We start from the raw sequence: 21401 nt of genomic DNA on the forward strand, positions 1-21401 counted from the left end.
GGGGTGGGGAGGGGCAGCCACCGGAGCCCCTGCCGCTCCCACGCCGACCGATTGGTCCTGCATTCCAGCCCGAGAGATGGGAAGCAGATGGTGCAGGAGGAGGAGGGGGGCAACCGAGGAACCGCAGGAACGTCCCTGCTGCCGGCCCCTCCGAGGGCTGGGCCTGGCGGTGCCCTCGGCTAAGGCTAAGGACAAAGCTCCCGCCTCTTACCTGCCCGGAGGGAGCTGACACAACAGGTGTGACGCTGCTTCTCCGAACAGCCCGGGGGTTGGCCGCAGGAATCAGGCCAGCGGGGGCGGGCGGTTAGCGGAGCTCCAGCCCTCACCGCCCCCACCTCTCTGGACCCGCACCCCTAGGGCTCCCTCCACCCCGCTGCCCGGCCGAATGCTGCTGCGCCTTTTCGTGCGGGAGATGGCACCGTGGCAGCGGGAGCTGCGGGTGGACTCGAGCTGGACCCTCATGCCCTCCCTTGGAGGTCTTCTTAAACTGCATGTGTATTTATTGCTTTCAGAGAGGAAGGGAGGGGGGGAGAAGCATCAATGAGGAGAGAGAGTCACTGACCAGTTGCCTCCTGCGCACCCCCCACTGGGGATCAAGTCCACAACCTGGGCCTGGGCCCCGATGGGATCGAACCGTGACCTCCTGCTCAACCCTGAGCCTCGCTGGCCAGGCTCCCCGGGGCTCTTGCCTGATGGCAGGTTGGGGTCCCCTCGGCCTGGGCGTAGGCGCCCCTGCCGGTAAGGATGGCACCACCCCGGGGGCAGGAGGGACACGAGCAGCCAGCATTGTTTTCAACACTTTATTATAAAAAGTATTTTTCAACCCATGAGTTTTTTCTAATACAAGTAAAAGGGGGCGAGGCCAACACCCCCGGGTCGGAACCAGGAGACTGAGGCGCCCCTGGGACCGAAGATGAAAATGGCGACGAGAAACCGAGGCAAAGCTTGTGCATCGCGCTTAGGGGAGGGGCAGCTTCCCCGGGCTTTGTTTTCATTTATACAAAACAGAACGCCCTCTGGGGGGCCGAGAACCCCATCCTCGCGGCAGCAGGAGGAGCAGCGAGGGGAGGGGCAGGCAGCCAGGTCCCCAGCACCCTCCCCCTGGGCTGGGAGACCTCCCGCTGCTCACGAGGAGGGGCCGTGGGGCCCCAGGAGGCCACCCCACCCAACACCATCCTGGTTCCTCCGCTTGGAGGGTGGCAGGAGGATGATGGCACCAGTGACCTGGGCACAGGGAGGGGCTGGCAGAGGGGACATGCCCAGGGCTGGCGCTCCCGGAGCCTGTCCTCTGGTGCCTGGTGCCTGCACGCCTGAGTGTGCGGGGCCTGTGCCTGGGCTGCCAGAGGTGCACGCGCCCCACGTGCCCGTGTGGGCCTGCGGAGGCGGCTCGCACGCATCCTCGCGCTGCGCTCGTCACACCCTCCTCCTAAGAGGCTCGGTGGTCTGCTCCGAGTTACAACAATATCAAAATTTTAAGAAAACGGGTACAGGGAGGTCGGGGTGGGCCGGGACAGGGCACCCAGAGGCAGGATGACAGCGGGCGGTCTTGGCACCGTGAATAGCAAGTTCATCTCATCTCCAGCCAGGAAGGGCTGGGGCTCAGCGGTGCTGGTGTCACAGGGAAGCAATGCCCCCCCTCCCCCCACTGGGCCACTGCTCCCCGGGCCAGCTGTGCTCAGCTCCCTGCAGACTTGGGCACAGAAAACCCCATCTCCCCAGGCCCCAGTGCAGACCCTGCCTTGCGCCCACTTTTGGCCATGGGTGGCAGCCCTCCCAGGGAAAGGTTGCAGCGGGTTCCTGGCCAGGCAGGGGTCCCTCGTGGCCCATGCACGCGGCACAGGCACCATGATTTGTGCTTTGCTTGGGGGAGGGGTGGAGGTGTCCTGGGGGGGGGAGGCTCGGTGCTTTGGCTGGGCCCAGGGGCCTCCAAAGTCCACCATCAAGTGAGAAATAGGGGTGGCAGTGGTAGCATCGACAGAGGAGGAATCCTTTCAGTCTTATGGTTTCAAGGGGACAGAGAATGCCTCCACCAGGCAGGCCCCCGCGATTTCCCCCTGCTTGGGGGTGAGTGAGCTGGGTGGAGGAGTCACTGTCCATGGGATGGACAGCGATGTCCCATGGAGAAGGCCCCTCCCCTGGGGGCTAATCCTGCTGGGAGAAGCAGCCCATCCATCCCTCCCTCCCTCCCTCTTCTCCGTGGCTGGAAGACCCCAGAATTTTCTTCCCCGACTGCATCCCATCCAGCACCCTCAATGCTGAGGGGAGGGTGGCCCCAGGACTGCCATGGCTTCAGATCTCTGCTACGTGGCTACTGGGTGGCTGGTGGGGCGTGGGGGCCAGGTGAGGGTGGCCCAATTGCGGGGCCCAAGGTTGCCAGGAGCTGGCCAGGGTCCCCTAGCAGCACCAGAGAGGGGAGAAATAGGGCGGGGGGGCTCCCTCGGGAAGCCTAAGGAAGGGCAAGCTGGCGCCTGGGGGGCACAGAGCCATCTGCCCCTCCTCCCAGCACTTGCCACCCCATAGGGCTCCTGACAGCTGGGCCAAGTTCACCAGAACCCCAGTGGGCAGGTGGGACCCCGCCCCCCCTGCCCCCCCCGCCCCCTCCCCCCGCCAGGGTCTCCTCATCCAGAGCCGGGCTGAGGGGCAGAGGGAGGACCTGAGGCACTTTGAGGAGGGACAAAGGGGTGGGGCGGGCCTTGCTCCTCTGTGGAGACTGGAGTGGGTGACTGACAGGAACTCGGGCCTATGCACGCGGAACATGCAGCTCAGAGGGACAGCTTCTCCCGGACGCCCAGGGACAGCTGAGCAGGAAGTAGTGTGGGGAGCAGGAGCAGGCAGGAGCTTCGGACTCAGTATCCCCGGCTCCCCGTCCCCTCGCACTTTCTGGCCTCAGTGGGTGAGGCGCGACCCACACCCTTCGGGGTCTGAGCTCCTCCCGCATGGCTCCCTCCCCCCAGGCGTGCCCCCTCCACATTGGTGCCGCTCACCTCTCACTCAGGGACCCCAACCCTGACCCCAAGGAAATGCGTTGCTAGAACTCGCTAGGTAAGGAGACCCGAGAGGCTCGGTGCTGTAGGAGCGCTTTAGGGCCAGCCCGAGGTCCTGGGGGAAGCACGGGTGGGAAGGGGAGGAGGCGTGTGACCCCAGGGGTGCGGAAGCAGACGCGGGTGGCAGAGGTGAGTGGGGGTGTGGGCCCCCCTCTGTGGGGACAGACTGAGGTGGCAAGGAGGGTCATGTAGGACATCGCTCTGCAGGACGAGGAGGGACTATGCCACCAACCTCCCCAGGAGAGCACGCTGCCCACGGCCCAGGGGCCTCCGGTCTATGTAACAGCCTCACAGCACCCTGGGCGCCCCTGCCTCTCGGGTCTAGACCGGCTCCAACTCCGGCCGCGTCCACTCGCACGGGCCGGGCGCCCTCTCCGTGGGAACGGGGAGCAGCATGTGGGGGAGGCTCTTCCTCAGGGAGGCCCTCCGGCCTCCTCCCCAGTGGAGAACAGAGACATTCCAGTGTTGGGTGGGGAGGGGGCTCCCGGGCCCTGGAGGGCTGGGTGCCCAGGTGCACGAGATGAGACCAGCGCAGGGCACCGCCAGGGAAAGGAGGCGCAGCAACATCCAAGCCACAGAGAGGACACGCGGGGAGGGTGGGACCAGGGGTCAGAACCAGGGCTCTGCCGCGGCCCCGGCTCTCCGGAGGGCGTGTGGCCGCCTCTGGGAGTCCTGGAGGGTCGCTGGGGAGGGTGGCGGGGGCGTGCGGGTGAAGGAGGGCGCAGACAGAGGCTCTGGGAGGGACTACACGTACCACTCCTTCTTGGAAATGAAAGACCCATCGTTCTGAGAAACCATGTTCTCGGCCAAGTCCAGCTGCTCGGGGTCGTACTGGTAGCCCAGGGTCCGGTCCCCGTAGCCGTCCTGACAGGCCTGGGCCTCGTCCACTGTGAAGTAGGGCCGCTTGGCGTCCTCGTCGTATTTGGGGTGCGTGCCCCCCACCTTGCACTCGCGCCCCCCACCGCCCTCCTCCTCCTCCTCTTCTTCGTAGCTGCTGCCCCCCAGCGGGCCGGCCTTCTTCTCGTCGTCCGAGTCGTCGGGGTACTGCAGGCTCTGGCCCAGTGGCGGGTGGTGCTGGGGGACGCCCGCCTTGCTGTAGCCGTTGCCGTACACGTGCTTCTTGGTGCTGTAGTCGCCCTTGAAGGTGTGGCGGCGCCGGCGCAGGGCCAGCACGGTGCCCCCGACCACCAGCAGCACCAGCAGCACGCTCCCCGCCACGCCCCCAATGATGGCCGTGGGCACAGGCCCGGCCCGCCGCCCGTGCTCCGGAGGCGACGGGGTGTAGGGGAATTCTGGGGGAGGAAGAGACGGGGGGCGGTCAGTGTCCGCTCGTTGGCAGGGAAAGGGGAGGCCGGCCAGGGAGTGGGCCCAAGGCCCGGGGACAGACAACTCCAGCCCCCCCACCCAAGGCTGCAGGGCGAGGGGAGGCAGAGGCAGCTGGGTGGCCCCAGAGCCTCTGTGCCCACCTCCTTGGCTGTGGTGCCGGCCCACCCTGACCCCGTGCCCACCGATGCATCACAGCCACGTTGCCCCGTGGAGCAGGCTGCTGTCACTGCCTGTGAACACGGGGAGAGCCCATGGGCTCAGTGACCTGCCCACAGCCACCGGCCATGACGCAGCCTGGGCTCCTGCATGTCCAGCCCGTGCCAATGTCACACTGCCTCTGCCCACACCTGTGGTCACGGGCCCCCTGACTTCACCTGCCCCTGGAGCATAAGGAGGAGGACCGGCTCCCGGGCGCTGGCCCCATAGATACCCAGCAAGTGCCGGAAACCAGGGCTGTGGCTCTGGCCTGTGGCCTGGCCCTGCAGGCACGGGGGGGTAGGGGTGGGGGTTGCCAGGATGTGTAGGAACGGGCGTGCGAGCATGGGACTTGGTACTACAGGGGACAGAGGGCACCTGGGCACACACTCCTGTGCCACGGCGAGCGTGTGCCGTGCTAATGTGTGTGTATGACACGGTCACACTGAGGACAGAGTGGAAGCGAGAGGCAGGAAAGGTAGAAAGGAGAACGGAAGAGAGGCTGGGCAGGTGACTTTCTTGGCCAGTGGGGCCAGGCCAGAGGCCGAGGGGCAGTTCCCAGCACCACCACAGGGTGGCACCGGAGACCACGGCCAGCCCAGGCGGAGGAGCAGCGCAGGTCCAGGCACACCTGGAGGCTGGGGCCCTGGGCGTCCCTCCTTTCTGCAGGTGGAGGGTGGGTTTGGGCCTATGTCCTGGCCTTCGGATAGGTCTCTGCCAGCTCACGCTCTGATTCAGCCTCCCTCACTGCGCGGGCACCTGCCCCTCCTCTGAGGCGGGCGGCCCCTCTGCGGTGTGCGGCGCTGTTGGCAGCAGGGGGACCAGGGCAGAGATTCCAGGATGGAAAAGTCCTTCCAAGGGCTCAGGCTGGAAGGGCCTCGCACGGAGGAGGGTGGGGGGCCCCACTGTGTCCTCCGCGCAGGTGCCCACATGGCTGCCCAGTGATTTTTATTTTTAAATCTAGTTTGTTTTTTAAAAAATTGATTTCAGAGAGGAAGGGAGGGAGAGAGAAACATCAATGATGAGAGGGAATCAGGGACCGGCTGCCTCCTGCTCGCCCCACGCTGGGGATGGAGCCTGCAACCCAGGCCTGTTCCTTGACCGGGAATCCAACCGTTACCTCCTGGTTCAGAGGTCAGCGCCGGCCCGGCTGCCCAATGATTATTTACTGAATATCTGTCCTCACTGTCCACGTCCAGAGCAGCATCTCTGGAGCCTCAAGGTTCTTCTGGTCTCACACATGCTCCCCACGAGGGGCACCAAGTGGCAGCAGCCTCTTCCGGAACTTGCACTGCCAGTGACCTTCCCCTCCTGTGACCTTCCCCTCCTGTGACCTTCCCCTCCTGTGACCTTCCCCTCCTGTGGCCGCTCCAGTTCCCACCCAGGCTGGATGCTCTCTCCTCTCTTCACCTGCTCCACCCGACACCCATCCACTCATCCTTCCGTCTATCCGTCCGCCCGGCCACCTGGTCAGCAAGCGTGTGCTGAGCACCTACTTTGCTCGTGTCCACAGGGGACAGGACTCGCACTCTTGGAGACGAATTTTAGAGAGTGGGAGAAAGGGAGAGGCACACCAATGTGAGAGACACATCGATTGGTTGCCTCCCACAGGCACCCTGACCTGGGGCTGGGGAGGAGCCTGCACATGCCCTTGACTGGAATCGAACCCGGGACCCTTCGGTCTGCAGGCTGATGCTCTATCCACTGAGCCACACTAGCCAGGGCCCCAGGGAGCTTTCTGGACCAGGGGAACCCTGGTTGTGTTGGCTGTGTTAGGCCCAGGCCTGTGCAGAGGAAGAAGAATGGCTTAAGACGACTCTAGCCCCACAGACTTGGGGGGGAAGATGCTATGCAGGGAGCCAGAGAGCAGTCGCTACAGGGACGAATGCAGCCTGCGCAGGCTGCCTGCTGTGGAGAACCCGCCCGCCCACTCTGTTCCTCCAGCTGCCCGTGCAGCCGTAGGCCCTGTCTGTGTGCCAGCAGCACACACAGCCTCCATCGCTGCAGCAGGGAGAGGAGGGAGGGCTCAGCGGGTTGCTGTGCTTGCTGGCGGGGCGGGACCCAGCTGCCGCCCTCAAATCCTCTTACAAAGGGGCAGCGTGGCCCGTTCCTGACTGGCTGTGCTTCCCCTGGGGCACGGGGCCTCGGCATCCCTCGGGGCCCTGGTCCCTGATGGAGCTGGGGGACTGCGGCGGGGGCTTCGGTGGGTCTGAGCAGAGGGAAGGGCTGGGGTTGGCAGTCTGGATCTAGGATCTGGAGGAGGCTTGTGGCCAACAAGAATGCTTGGACTTGCTTCCCAACCAACACAGACAGGCAGGAAGTGCTCGGGCACCAGATTAGGCTGGACGCTGAGAACTACACCTCCCAGCATGCAGTGCGGCGAGCCAAGGACAGTGGGAAGGCCAGGGGTCAGACTCAGGGGAGCTCTTCCCTCCTCTGCAGTTGCAGCAGCTGAGCATCTGTCAGACCCGCAAAGGGGCCTCATCGAGCCCGAGGGGCGCCGGGTCCTCAGAGGTGCAGGCACAGCTGCCTTCCCAGACACCCGCCCCGGCCCAGCCGGGCCATTGGCACACTCAGCACGCAGCTGCTCACCTGCTGCTGGCACATCTCCTCGCCCAGGGTCACCCCCTCAGGACCGGCTGCACCAGCCCTGGGTCTGAAGAGCACCTTGCCCATGGGGCACACCCTGTCACCTTCATGGGAAGGGGGTTGACCCCCTACACCCCACGGCCTCCCTGGCCTGCTCTGCAAGTGGCCTGAACCCCCAGCCCAGGGGCCTAATTCAGCCTCTTTAGTTTGATCAGGGACACCTCCTGAGCACCACCCCACGGGGAGAAGGGAGGGGGCTCACCAGTTTGTTTTGTGACCTGCCCTCAGTGGGGCTCAGGCCCCGTGGGAACCCCGGGGAGGTCGTTCCCTCTGCTCTCACCCCACGGCCCCCGTGCAGGCCCTGGGTCCCCTAGGAAGACCCGCACGCAGCCCTCACTGCTCCCCGCGGCATCCACAGTGCCTCCCAAATGCTCGGTCGGAACCAGCCCTGCCACTGCCTCTCCGTGAACCCGCAGGCTCCCCTCGGACAGAGAAAGCCTCTCCTTCCGTTTCCTCCCACACACTCCCCCCAGGGGACCCCCACCTCTGCCCACACACTCATCCCTGTAGGAACAACTCAAATACCACCTCTTCCGGGACCCGGGACCTAGAGAATCCTGTGCCAAAGCATGTGTGTGTGGTGGTGCAGTGGCCAGGGACACGTGTGCCCTGCACACACGTGTGTTGTGCACACGCCCTACGGCCCACCTTCTGTCCATCCTGGCCCCACTGCTCTCCATCCCTCTGCACAGGCACCAGGGCTCAGCTGCTCCCCGAACAGATGGGAGAACGGAAACGAGAGCTTCCACTGCTCGTCTCCCTCACACGGTCCCTCCAGGCCAGCCGGGCGTGGGGAGGAAGGGCTGGGCCTCGTGGACAGGGGGTGTGACAGGCACCAGCTGGTGAAGACTGGGGGGCTGCTGCCTAGAGATTGCCTTGAGCCCGGCCGGTGCACTCAGGGGTTGAGTGTTGACTTATGAACCAGGAGGTCACATGCCTGGTTGTGAGCTCGATCCCCAGTAGGGGGCGTGCAAGAGGCAGCCGATCATGATTCTCATCACTGATGTTTCTCTCCCTCTCCCTTCCTCTCTAAAATCAATAAAATATTAAAAGAAACTGCTGTGAGCACAGCACACACAGCTGGGCCAAGGCCTGGTGCCGGCTGAGACCGTCCCTCAGGAGGCAGCGAACGGCCCGGGCCCTCACTGGTTCAGGGAGTGTCACGCTCCGGGGCTCTGGCCTGACCAGCTGCAGAACAGGGTGTCTCAGTCACCACCTGGTCTCTCTCCATCTCCAGGGCACAGCCTGCCCACCTGGCCATCCAGGCTGACCCGGGAGACGGCCACCTCCACAGCTGCCTCCCGTCCTCCTGTCCTCCGCTCTGTCCCCCGAGCACCTCCGGGCCCCTGCCCCTCCTAGATCGGGTGCGGCTTCGATGAGCAGCGAGTGCTCACGGGCACGGCATCCTCTGGGGCGTTGGGCAAAGGGCGGCCTGGGTCGTGCCCACCCTGTCTCTGGGCTGAGCAGCACCACGGACCGGACCGGCAGGGATTTGGGCGCCGGGAGGAAGCTGCCCGGGCTCCGTGGCTCCTCCCAGATGTTGTAACCCGTGGTTGCCCTGGCGCGCCCAGGAGGGAGGGGGGTCCACCTGGGGAAGGGAGTGCAGGCTGGTGTGACCATCAGAAGCCTGAGGTCTCCACAGAAAGCCCAGGAAGCTGAGGCCCCGAGCGAAGGACTAGTTCAAGGCCACAGCCAGAAGGGCAAGTATGTGAACACACTCAGGCCGAGTCTGTACCCCCATACGCCGGCCTCTCCCTGGGTGGCCAGGCTCCCTCATGACGAACCCTCACCCTTGCTGCCCCCAGTGCCAGCCTGTGGGGCGGCCTCGGCTCTCTCCAGTCTAACAGGTCCCGCCCGAAGAGCCTGGAGGCCAATGGCAGGGAATTGAAGAAAAGAGCAAGTGCCCCCGCTGCACCCCGAGAGGTGACAGACAGCCCGGCTCCAGGCCGAGGCGGGCTTAGTGCAGCCACAGCTGCTCTTCCTGCAGCTGGGCCCCAATATACCAGCAAGGCCGCCCCTCCTCACAGGCTCGGAACTCACGGTCCTCAGGTTTGCCCAGCCCTGCCCTGGGCCCCATAACCTCCGCCCACGCACCCCTGTCCCCGAGACACACCCGCGATGCCACTCTGCCACGCTCGCATCCTGCACCGGCCGAGGCCAAGTTGAAGACACGGCCTCCTCCACCTGGGAAGCTGGGAGGCCTGTTCCCCTCTTTCCAGTAGCAGTGACGACGGAGGCTGAGATGACCACGGAGGGCGGGCCATTCACAGGGAGGCAGGTCTGTGCTGTCCTGGGCCCACATTCGGTACCATCCTGATCCTTCACGGCACCTCGTATTTTCCCCATTTTACAGACGAGGGCTCATCCAGGTTCCGCCCGCCTGACATGGAAGGCCTTGCTCCTTCTCAACCCTGTGAGGTCTCCGAGCCTCCCAGCCCACATCCTCCCTTTGCCCCGAAAGGTCTGGTGGCTGACCCTCCTCTTCTGCATTGACAGAGAGAGAAATGCAGGGAGAACATCAGTTCAGCGGCAGGGCCCACACACCACCCTGGCTCTGGGTGACCTCCTTGCTCTCCCTCCAGTATCCCTGCAGAGGCCGGCCTCCTCCTCCAGGCAGGCCTCCTCCTCCAGGCAGGCCTCCTCCTCCAGCACATGGGAGCTCCCTGAACCCCAGAGGCAGAGCTTGGAGATTAGCTCCATCGCAACCCCCCTCCCTCAAGCTGGCCTCCACAGTGGCTGCTGCTGGCAGAGCCCAGGGTGGACGCTCACACCCCTACCACAAGCAGCTCTGCTGTGAACAGCACTTACCCCCTCCTGGTTGGGGGCCTCCCGACTGTCTCTCACAGCCGTAAACGAGGAAAGAGAAAGGCCAGGGTTCCCAGGAGAATGGGAGACGCAGGAAGAGGAGGCGGGGGACGCGGCAGTGGAGGAGCAGTGGGGGGGCAGGGGGGCTGGAGGGTGCGGCTTCCCACCTGTGATGTTGACCTCCACCTGGCCCGAGCGGGTGCCGATGGGGTTGGTGGCCTCGCAGACGTAGGTCCCCGTCAGGCTGTAGTCGATAGGTCCCCTGAAGAAGAGGGTTCTGTTCTGGGCCTCCACGCCCCTGGGCAGAGAGCCATTCAGCCTGCGGGGTGGGGACACGGCCCGTCAGGACCCTCCTGCCACCACCTGGCGCCAGCCCAGCAGTGAGCAGGGCGGGTCTGGCTCGGAAGGAGTCAAAGGAGAACCACCACCGTCTCCTGCACGGGGCAGCGCTCTGTGCCTCGGCCGTTCACTCCTGACTGTCACTGCCCCGGAATGCTCCCGGGGATGGGAGCCCCACTGGACAGGTGGAGGGCCCTGAGGGTCAAGGCCAAGGAAAGCCAATAGGGGCAGGACTGGAGCTTCAGCCAGCTGTCTGGACGCCTGCCCGGCGCTCTTTCTAACACTCGTGGTTCCTGGTTGTTGACCTGGTTAACCACACAGATGTCTGGGCTCTCACCCCAGCTCCACTAAAGCAGACCACTGGGGCCATGGCCTGGGGATCTGTATTTTTTTAAAAATTTTTTTATTGATTTGAGAGAGAAAGGGAGAGGGAGAGAGAGAAACATCAACGATGAGAATCATTGATTGGCTGCCTCCTGCACACCCCACACTGGGGTGGAACCTGCATGTGCCTCGATCAGGAATTGAACCATGACCTCCTGGTTCATAGGTCGACGCTCAACCCCTGAGCCATGCCGGCCGGGCTGGCTATCTGCATTCTAACAAGCTACTTGGGTAAGGAGATGTGGCCCAGGCTTAGGACTCTGTTCTTGCTGGTCATGTCACAGGCCTGGAAGTTTCCGAAACATAGGGAACTTCCTTCCTCTTGATCGCCAAGGCCGCAGAGCGATTACTTCGTGGGCTCCACAGCTGCGGGGCCCACGGATGGAAGTGGCGAGCAGGCCCCATGCACTCACACCTTCGGAAGCACTTCCGGTTCCAGGAGGGAGAGGGCGACGCAGGTGCCCAGTGCCCTCTCCCTCCTGCAAAAGAATGTGGAGCCCTGGTTGGTGTTGCTCAGTGGGTAGAGCGTCGGTCTGCGGACTGAAGGGTCCGGTTTGATTCATGGTCAGAGCACAGGCCCAGGTTGAGGGCTCAATCCCCAGTCGGGGGCCTGCAGGAGGCAGCCGATCCATGATTCCCTCTCATCACTGATGTTTCTCTCTTTCCCTCTCCCTTCCTCTTTGAAATCAATAAAAATATATTTTAAAAATAATAAATGTGTTTAAAAAAAGAAAAAGATGTAGATGCAATCTAGACAGCCGTCTCTGCCCACCGTGTCGGCTCCTCCTCGGCCTCCCTACGCCGTCTCTCTGTCCCCACAGCCCTTCTCCAGGAGAGCTGGCTGCGGCCCTGGGCCACTGGAGGGGACAGAGCCTCTGAGGACCAGGCCTGAGGCCCGCGAAGCCAGGAGAGGGACAATGGGACGTGGAATGAGCCCTCTGAACACAGGTGCTCTGGGCTGACTGCGGCCTCTTCCCTGAGAATATGGGGGTGTTGGAGAAGGAACAGGAATAGAGAAAGGTCTGGAAGGCTCCAGAAAGCCAGCTTTCCTGGGGACACCGGGACAGAAATAAATGCTGGGGGCTGGGGTGGCAACGACTTAGACTGAATCACCCGCGGGAAAGGGCAGCATTATTAGGAGCAGAAGGGGGCAGGTCACAAGGTGAGCCTCTGACCGACCGGTCTGTCCCGCTGACCAACGCTGTCACTCACTCAGGCCTCTCACGGTCCATTCCCCTTCTCACCAAGAAACCCGAGCCTAGACCTGAATTTCCTCCCTGGCTCAAGCTCCCGAGGTTGGGTGGGGCCCTCTGTGACCAGCAGGCACCCAAGGGGCCGGCCCTCGCACTCACGTGGTCCAGTGGTACTCGGTGGCCGGGGGGTTAGCGTCGGCTTTGCAGGTGAGCTTCACATCCATCCGCTGCAGGTACCAATTCCCATCAAACCCTTCAATGGTCACCTCAGGCTCATCTGCGGCCAAAAGAACGAGGTCAGAGGAGCAGGACTCGAGGCCAGGGGACCCCAGACAGCGAAGGGGTGGCATTGACAGTGGCACGGAACCAGCCAGAGAGGGGAAGCGTGAGGGGTGGGAGGATCACAGAACAACAAGGGGAACAAGGAGGAGGAGAGGAAGGGAGAGCAAAGGGAGGTGATGGGGAAGAGAGAAGGGGGACGAATCAGCCCAGAAAGAGAACAGGAGGAGGAAGAGGAGAGGGAGAGGGCAGAAGGAAGGGGAGAGGTGGGAGGGGAGAGAGGGGGCCGGGAGGGTGACAGGAGAAGGGAGGCCTGGGGAGGGCGGGGCGGGAAGGGACGGGGCCCTCCCGGGAGGCCCGCCCGCTCACACTGCACGTGGACGGTGATGCTTTCCCGGAAGCGGTCCAGGTGGTAGTTGACAACGCAGGCCAGGGGCTGCAGGTGGGCCTCCCGGCCGGGCACCAGGCGGTAGCGGCTGACAACGGTGACCGTGCCGTTGGGGTTCCGGACCTCCTGGTACTCAGCCTCCCCCTTCAGCCGCGTTTCCCAGGACAGCACGCCAGGCGGCTTCCCGTTGGCCGAGGTGCAGGTGGCCACCAGGACCTTCTCGTCCCGCCCCTTCTCCGCCCGGAGCGCCGCCTGGCTGCTCTCGATCCAGTTGGTGGGTTTGGCTGCGGGAAGTGGAGGGAGCCATGGGCCTGGCTCTCATGCCCGGTCAGAGGGGCCCGGGTGGGGTGCTGTCCCTATCGCTGTGCTCCCGGCACTCCTCCCGGGACTCTGCATGGCCGACCTCTGCTCCACCATCTGCACCCCCTCGGGCAGGCCCAGGCCTCTGGGAGGCGGGCCACGATCCAGGCAGTGGCTCCTGCAGCCCTCTTTCCCGTGGCGTCTGAGGCCCTGCACGCCTCCTGCCGCCCACCAGTGGCCCCGCAGTGGGCTGCAGCCTAAATATTGACCCTCAGCTCCGTCCAGAGCAGAGGCCCTGCCCCCAACCCCTAGGAACTGTGGGCAGCCAGGCCAGAGGGACTGGAGGTAGCAGGCCTGGAGCCCTGGGAGCTCGCCAACAGAAGAGAGTGTCTGGGCCCCTGAAACACACGGCGGCCACACCCCAGCGCGGGCCCTTGCCCGCGGGGAGGGAGGGTGGGCAGCTCACCCATCACGGTCAGGTTGAGCTGGCTCTCTCGGTTGCCCGCAGGGAAGGTGGCGAACTCGCAGATGTAGACGCCCTCGTCGTCCAGCTCGAGGCGGGAGAGGCGGATGGTGCCGTCGGTGAAGGAGGGCCGCAGGAACTGCACGCGGCCGCGGTAGGGGGCCAGCACCGAGACGCCCATGGCCGGGTTGTAGATGGCCACGTTCTGCTTGGAGCCGTTGGTCGCCTTCTGCCAGGTGACCTGGGTGATCTTCACGCTGGGCAGCGGGTTGGCGAAGTTGCAGTGCAGCACCACGTCGGTGCCGATGAACCCGTACATGGAGTCGTTCACCTGCACCATCTGGGCGTGGGCACCTGGGCGAGGGGGCGGGGGGGGGGTCGGGTCAGGGCAGGCACACCCTCCACCCAGCTCCCTGCCACTGTCTTCTCTTTCCCAGCAGTCACACTCCCCTTATTCTTTTATAAAAATATATTTTTATTGGTTTCAGGGAGGAGAGGGAGAGAGAGAAACATCAATGATGAGAAAATCATGGATTGGCTGCCTCCTGCACACCCCACACTGGGGATCAAGTCCTCATGGGCATGTGCCTGACTGGAGTCAAATCATGGTTCATAGGTCGACGCTCAACTGCTGAGCCACGCCAGCTGGGCATATTCTCCTTATTCTGATGACACACAGAATAGGTGCTTGTTATAGAAACACTGGGTGACACTGAAAAATACTGAAATGAGCCTGGCTGGTGTGGCTCAGTGGATAGAGCGTTGACCTGCAGACTGAGGGGTCTCAGGTTCCATTCTGGTCAAGGGCATGCACCTGGGTTGTGGGCTCGATCCCTGCAGAGTGGGGCGTGCAGGAGGCAGCCAATCCATGATTCTCTCTCATCATTGATGTTTCTATCTCTCTCTCCCTCTCCCTTCCTCTCTGAAATCAATAAAAATATAGAAAGGGAATAAAAGAAAAATACTGAGAAGAAAGTGAGAACCCATGACCCCGCCACCGAGAAATGCCTGGTGATCTTGTGGGAACGCCCTTGCACTTTCCTCTCTATAGCTGCCCAGCCATCTATTTACTTTTTTTCACAAAATGAAGACCATGCTTTGCATGTTGCTCCCTATGCTGCCTTCCAACAGCACCATAGCTGGTGCTCTGTTGTCAATATTGCTCCATGGCAGCAAGTACCTGTCCACACCCTCATTTTTTAGTTTTTTGGTTAATCCTCAGCCGAGGATATTTTTCCATTGATATTTAGAGAGAGTGGAAGGGAGGGGGAGAGGACAGAGAGACACATCGATGTAGAGACACAGGGACAGGGAGAAGCCTGCAACCAACATACATGCCTTTGACTGGAATAGAACCCTGGACCCTTCAGCCTGCAGGCCAATGCTCTATCCACTTAGCCACACCGGTCAGAGCTCATTTTCCATTTCCAATGAGGGTTGAATATGCTGCTTTTGAGCCCAGCCCAGCCGAGAGCCACCGGCCGCTTCACTTGCCGGGCCTGGGTTCCCTCCTCTGGCAGATGGGGCGGATGACCCACGGCCTCCACCTCACAGGGTTGCCAGAGAACCAACCGGTCTGATGGATGAGGACCTGGGGGACACAGGACCCCGGTGGCTCCGCAGAGCTATGTCCTGTGCCGGGTGCACTGGCTCGCTGTGCCCCCCACCCCGACCCAGCGGGGCAGGCAGAAGCAGGCGGGGCCTTCAGAACTTGCCTGGTTTCTGAGTTTCCCTCCCTCCTCCCATTTATTCTGTCACTAGGTGCTGAGGCCACTATCAGCACTTGAATCATATGAGCAATTCAGTCCCAGCCCCAAGGAGCAGATGCAACACTTCCTGCCTCCGACTCAGGCAGTTCCTAGAAGGCCCGCCCTCCTGCCCTGGATAATCCACTCGGCCACCTCCTCTGGGAAGCCCCCCTGATCCTCCAGCTGTGAACCCAGCCACATCCATTACAGCTCTTTTCTGCCTCGGACGCGGTTGCTCACACCCTGACGTCTCCGCCAGACTGACTTGCTCAGAGCAGGTCTGTGTCTTTCACATCTGTGTCCTGTGCCCAGCGCCCGGCCCGCATGGCACACTGGTGCTCGGTAAACACGTTCTACCGAGGATTCCCAGATCAGCCCGGCCGGGGAGCGCCACTGGCTGGAGCGTCGCCCCGACCCCTGGGGCTGCACACGGCACCCCTGGGCAGGGCACATACAAGAATCAACCAGCGAACGCGTCAATAAGTGGGACAAACCTCTCTCCCTCTTCCTGTCTCTGAGACCAATCAATAAAAAAATTATTCACAAGTCACCATGGAAGCAGTGAGGGTGAGGATTCGCAGGAAGGAGGGAGCGATCGGTGGGACTGAATAAATACCCCCATGGCCTCCCCACCGCTGTTCTATCCCATCAGAGTGGCTTCTGTTTGCGCTTCCTCAGCCCTGACCGGGCAGCCAGCTCCCTGAGCGTGCCTTCCGCTCTCTGTGCCCGAGCCTCTGTGCACAGCACGTGCCTGCGTCCTTTCTCCTCGGCCAGTTTACTGAGCGCCATCAGCAACACCAGTGCCGGACCCTGCACGGACCCAGGGGCACAGCACGGCCGAGGGCAGTGATGGCGAACCTTTTGAGCTCGGCGTGTCAGCATTTTGAAAAACCCTAACTTAACTCTGGTGCCGTGTCACATATAGGAAGTTTTTGATATTTACAATCATAGTAAAACAAAGATTTATATTTTGATATTTATTTTGTATATTTAAATGCCATTTAACAAAGAAAAATCAACCAAAAAAATGAGTTCGCGTGTCACCTCTGACACGCGTGTCATAGGTTCGCCATCACTGGCCTGGGGGCTTCCAGAGGGGCCTGGGGTTCCACAGCAGGAGCGTGGGCCGTGCCGCCTCTGCACGGGGGCACCCGGGAGCAGGGCGGTGCTCTGAAGGCCCCAATGCCAGGGTCAGGGAAGCGGGCTGGCCCCTCCTCCCCTTACGAGGGCACGGCCAGCACTCCCGAGGCCACGGGCTGTGCCCTGTGCTGGCACACAGGGACTCAGGAAATGCTTGTGACGAAAGGTCGCTGGTCCTTCCACACCAGGCCCCTGCCACGCTGCGAGAGCTCCCCCGAGGCCCCCCTCCTCCCCCGCCCGCACGTCCACAAGACCCACTGGGGTGTCTATAGCCCCACCCCCAGCTGTCCCTCAGTCAGTCTGTGGGGTTCCAACATGTCCCTGGCAGATGCCCTGCAGGCTGGTGGGCATCTGACAGAGGAGCACCCACAGGAGGGAGGAGGCCTGAGTCCTAGCGGCTCCATCTTGAGTTGCCTGAGACCTGACCAGGGGCCCCCGCTGAGCCCCACTTTCTTCTCCCTGAGTGGCCCTAACTGACTCCTTGAACTGTAGCCCAGCCCAGTGTGGTCAGTGGGCCGGACAGCTCAGGACCCTAGCCGATGGGCGAGGGGGCCAGCAGGGAAGTCCTGGGCCCTCCCAGGAGAACAGGGGTGGGCGCTCCCTGCGCCTGCCCCCAGCCTCCACTTGCCAGGCTCGCCCAGCAGCTGAGATAATGCGGGTACAACTGGGGAGCTTTCACCAACAAAGCAGGAACAGGAAAAGCCGGTTGGGAGCGCTTGGGCCCGGGTGCAGGCAGGGTGGAGAGAGGGGTGCCCCCAGCAGCCATCTGGGGGTTGGCGTCGGGCACGGTGGGGCCTGCAGAGGGACAAGGCCACCCTGGAGGCTGCGACTGCCTCTCCCCACATCTCCCTGCGGGTGTGGGGGCAGCAGGCCGGTGCCTGGCCCCTAGGCTGACATTCATTATGGCCTCTTCAGCGGTGACCTGACCCTGTAGAGCTGAGTGCCAGGAGAGGGCTGGCAGCGCCTGGCGTGGGCGGGAGGGCGCTGCAGGGGCTTGGGCACCCGCGGTCCATCCACCAGCAATGCCTCCTCGGGCAGATGTGGCCTTCCCCTACCCCAGTCCTGCGTGAGGGGGAGGCCGCTCCTCTCCGGTCGCTCTCCCAGAAGCCACCGTGGTGAGCAGTGAGGAAAGTGCCCGGGTGCCCGTTCACTGGGCACAGAGTGGGTTCTCCTGGCCCGTGCGCCTTTGCCTGGGGGGGGGGGGGCAGGCACAGGGGTGGGAAGACCTCCAGGGAGCAGGCGACTCCCTCTGATGTGGATCTTTGTGCCCACAGCGCTGCTGGCAGGGCCGGGGTGTGGCCCCAGGGTGGGCATGAGGAAGCTCGTGGATATGGGCATGGGATCACTAGGGTGGGGCTCAGTAGTGGAACTGGGAGAGGCTGGGAAGACTGGGAAGGTCTGAAGACCCCCCTTGCAGCCCTCCCCCACCCGCCATGCTTAGGAGCCCAGAACCCAAGCATCTGGCCTGGGTCTGCCTGTCCTGGTCAGACCGGGCCGTCGGGAAGAACGCCCTTGCTGTTGACACTGGGCAGGTGGGGGCTTTCGGAGGGGGGCAGACTCCTGGTGATGCTGACAGGCAGGGCCAGAATGCCAGTCACTGAGGGAACGGGCTCACGCTGAAGGGAGAGAAAGGGCTGATGGGAAAGGCAGGAGGAGTCAGGCAGGGCTTCCTGGGGCAGAAAGCCCCCTGGTAGTCGGGAGAGTGGAGGGATGGAGGGAGGCCCCTCGGACACTGACGAGGATCACCACCCCCATCCCAGCCCTCTCCATGGTGTCCAGGCCTTCCCACCAGCCCCCCTGGCTCTGACACCCCGAAAACAGACGCTATGTCTCATCTACACTGCCCACCCCCTGCCTCCCCCAGGGCAGTCCAGCCCCCTTCCTGGCAGCCAGTAGGGGGCTGCGGAGGCCCACAGTGTGGGTTCATTCTCCCTGCCACGTGTGGGCTGTGAAACCTTGGGCGAATGACTGCACCTCTCTGTGCCCCAATGTGCACTGAGGTTGCACATCTGTAAAATGGGGATCATAATAGCACATACCCCACAAAATCGTTGTAAGGATTAAATGAGGGGGCACATGTGAAACTTAGAGAAGCAGCACTCAGCACAAATCAAATGCTCAGTAAATGTTAGCTGCTGTCATCGTCACCATCATCATCATGTCACCATCCTCATCACCACCATCACTGTCATCACCACCATCATTGTCACCATCATTGTCACCATCCTCAGTTACCACCATCATCATCACCACCATCACTGTCATCGTCACCATCATTGTCACCATCCTCAGTTACCACCATCATCATCACCACCATCACTGTCATCGTCACCATCATTGTCACCATCCTCATCACCACCATCATCACCACCATCACTGTCATCACCACCATCACTGTCACCATCCTCATCACCACCATCATCATCACCACCATCACTGTCACCATCATCACCACCACCATCACTGTCATCACCACCATCACTGTCACCATCCTCATCACCACCATCATCATCACCACCATCACTGTCACCATCATCATCACCACCATCACTGTCATCACCACCATCACTGTCACCATCCTCATCACCACCATCATCATCACCACCATCACTGTCACCATCCTCAGTTACCACCATCACTGTCATCACCACCATCACTGTCACCATCCTCATCACCACCATCATCATCACCACCATCACTGTCACCATCCTCAGTTACCACTATCACTGTCATCACCACCATCATTGTCACCATCCTCAGTTACCACCATCACTGTCACCATCCTCATTACCACCATCATCATCACCACCATCACTGTCACCATCCTCAGTTACCACCATCATCCTCACCACCATCACTGTCACCACCATCATTGTCACCATCCTCAATCACCACCATCACTGTCATCATCCTCACCACCATCATTGTCACCATCCTTAGTCACTACCACCATCACTGTCATCGTCACCATCTCTGTCACCATCCTTAGTCACCACCATCATCACTGTCACCACCAGCACCATCAATCAAACCCTCTTTCCTCTACGAAGCAGTGGGCTTCCCTTCCTGGAGCTTCACTCAGCAGGTATCCATTGAGCACCTGCCCAGTACGAGGCCCTGTACTGGGTGCTCCTAGGCCCCCTCTTCGAGAAGCCCTTCCTGACTCCCATCCCTTCCTACTGAGCTGACACCCAGGTGACACCCCAACCATATAACATGGAGGCCACCCTGTTGTTTGCTGTTTCCTGGAACGTGTGTCACCGTCTCCCACAGGCTGCAGGCTCCTGCCGGGGAGGAAGAAGCAGGCCTGGCCTTGGGTTGAGTTGGCCACGTCACAGCAGACCCTGGCAGGGCCCAGAGAGTGGAGAGGACCCCCTGCCCCTTCCTGGTTCCCAGCAGCCAGGCCGGTCCACGGGAGGGACCATGTGTCCCTGCCCAAAGGCCCCCCTCTCGCTGGGAAGCAGAGGCTGTCTCGGATGTGGGAACGAGCGACTACACAGCAGCGTATTGGAGCTCACTGGAGTATGCAACCCACTGTTTCATGGAGACCAGGGTCCAGAGAGGTTGGGTCACTTGCTCAGGGACACAGAGCAGCAGCACCCAGCCATGTTCTTCCCACCCTGCCATAAACACCATCGTCGTCATCACCGTCACCATCATCACCACATCATCCGTGTCCCCACCATCATCACCATCATCATCTCTCCTCCGAGAAGCAGTAGGCTCTCTTCCTGCCATAAAAACAGACCCCGCTTCTCAATCTAACACCCCAGGACCTCATTCTGGTGGTGCCCCCGCCACCTCCCCCAGAAGGTAACCTGAGTGCCTCCGTCACTTCTTCAGAGAAACGGCTGCAGCCACGGAGCCTGGGGGCCGGGAGCCTGGTGAGTGGGGGTCAGGTGGGGTCAGAGCAGGGACTTTGAGAGCCCAGGAGGGGATCCTTGCAAGAGGCTGTGATGTTCAGAGCAAAAAGGAGCCGGAGAGGTGGGGCACGGAGGGTAGAGAGGCCCACGGAGCCTGGCCCTCGGCAGAGGGGTTCCTGCGTCCTGGGCACATCAAAGAATGAGCATCTCCTGACCTCAGGCACAGGCACCGTTCTTCCCGGCCACCTGTGAGCCCCAGGGTCTGGGACCCAGGCCCGGGCACCTGTGTGCAGTGCCTCGGTTTCCCCTCTGGAGCTCAGTAGGGCTGCTCTCATGGCTTCTCAGAAGTGCTGAGCCAACAGGGCGGGCGCTGGGCGGGCCCTGAGACTCAAGGCCCGCAAAAGCCCGAGCTCAGCAACAAAACACAAAGGCTCCTCAGTGTGGCCGACAAACCCGCTCCCCGGGCTGCCCGTGGCCCTGCCCGCCGTGGCGCTAATCCCAGGCTGGCACGGGCTCCCACGCAGCGGGTGCGGCGGTGTGCAGAGCGGCTCTGCTTCCCACCCGCCTCGAGCAGCGTCCCCTCCTGCCCCATGAAACCCAGACCCCTCGTCTGGCCCAGCAGGCGGGCCGGGGCCTGCGCGGTGGGAGGGAGAGGGCCCAGGGGAGGGGCTCGGGGATTCCTGGCACGGACCCCTCTCTTCTGTCCCTCACTCCTTTCCTGAGACTCTGCCCGCACTGGGTGGGCAGGAGTGGCGGCCTGGCCCGGGGAAAAGAGGGGGTGCATGGGGGGCACTGGGCTCCTCAACAGGGACCCCTCCAAAACCAAACCCCGTGGCCTGGCAGCCCCTCCAGAGCTTTCCAAGGATCTACCTGCCCCCCTGCCCCCGCCCCACTGGCAGAGACGAAAAGGGTCTAGTGAGAAACCCACTGAGCAGGGAGTGGACATGGCTCACCCATGGGAGCCTCTAGCCCAGCGGTTCTCAACCTGTGAGTCGCGACCCCTTTGGCGGTCGAACGACCCTTTCACAGGGGTCGCCTAAGACCATCCTGCATATCAGATATTTACATGACGATTCCTAACAGTAGCAACATTACAGTTATGAAGTAGCAACGAAAATAATTTTATGGTTGGGGGTCACAACATGAGGAACTGTATTTAAAGGGCCAGAAGGTTGAGAACCACTGCTTCAGGAAACCAGTGACCTGAAGGTTAAGGTCCCTCCTCCCAAGGCAGCTTCCTCACGAAGGCCCACCCCCAGGGCGGGGCAGGGAGGGCAGGTCACTT

At 62.3% G+C, this 21401-nt stretch overlaps 1 protein-coding gene across 1 annotated transcript in view; it reads right to left on the reverse strand.

Moving 5' to 3' along the window:
• Positions 1-786: 786 nt before the first annotated feature.
• The window catches only part of NECTIN1 (nectin cell adhesion molecule 1), a 62150-nt gene continuing 41535 nt past the window's right edge, over positions 787-21401 (reverse strand). The window contains exons 2-6 of the mRNA XM_070426241.1: positions 13369-13719; positions 12584-12886; positions 12095-12212; positions 10187-10338; positions 787-4336 (exon numbers count right to left, since the gene is read on the reverse strand). Of these exons, the coding sequence (XP_070282342.1) occupies positions 3789-4336; positions 10187-10338; positions 12095-12212; positions 12584-12886; positions 13369-13719 (1472 nt within the window). The 3' untranslated portion in view covers positions 787-3788. The remainder of the gene's footprint in view (positions 4337-10186; positions 10339-12094; positions 12213-12583; positions 12887-13368; positions 13720-21401) is intronic.

This window comes from Myotis yumanensis, unplaced genomic scaffold (assembly GCF_028538775.1).
Source record: "Myotis yumanensis isolate MYYU_CA2020_CCGP unplaced genomic scaffold, mMyoYum1.0.hap1 SCAF_10, whole genome shotgun sequence".
Taxonomy (NCBI): domain Eukaryota; kingdom Metazoa; phylum Chordata; class Mammalia; order Chiroptera; family Vespertilionidae; genus Myotis; species Myotis yumanensis.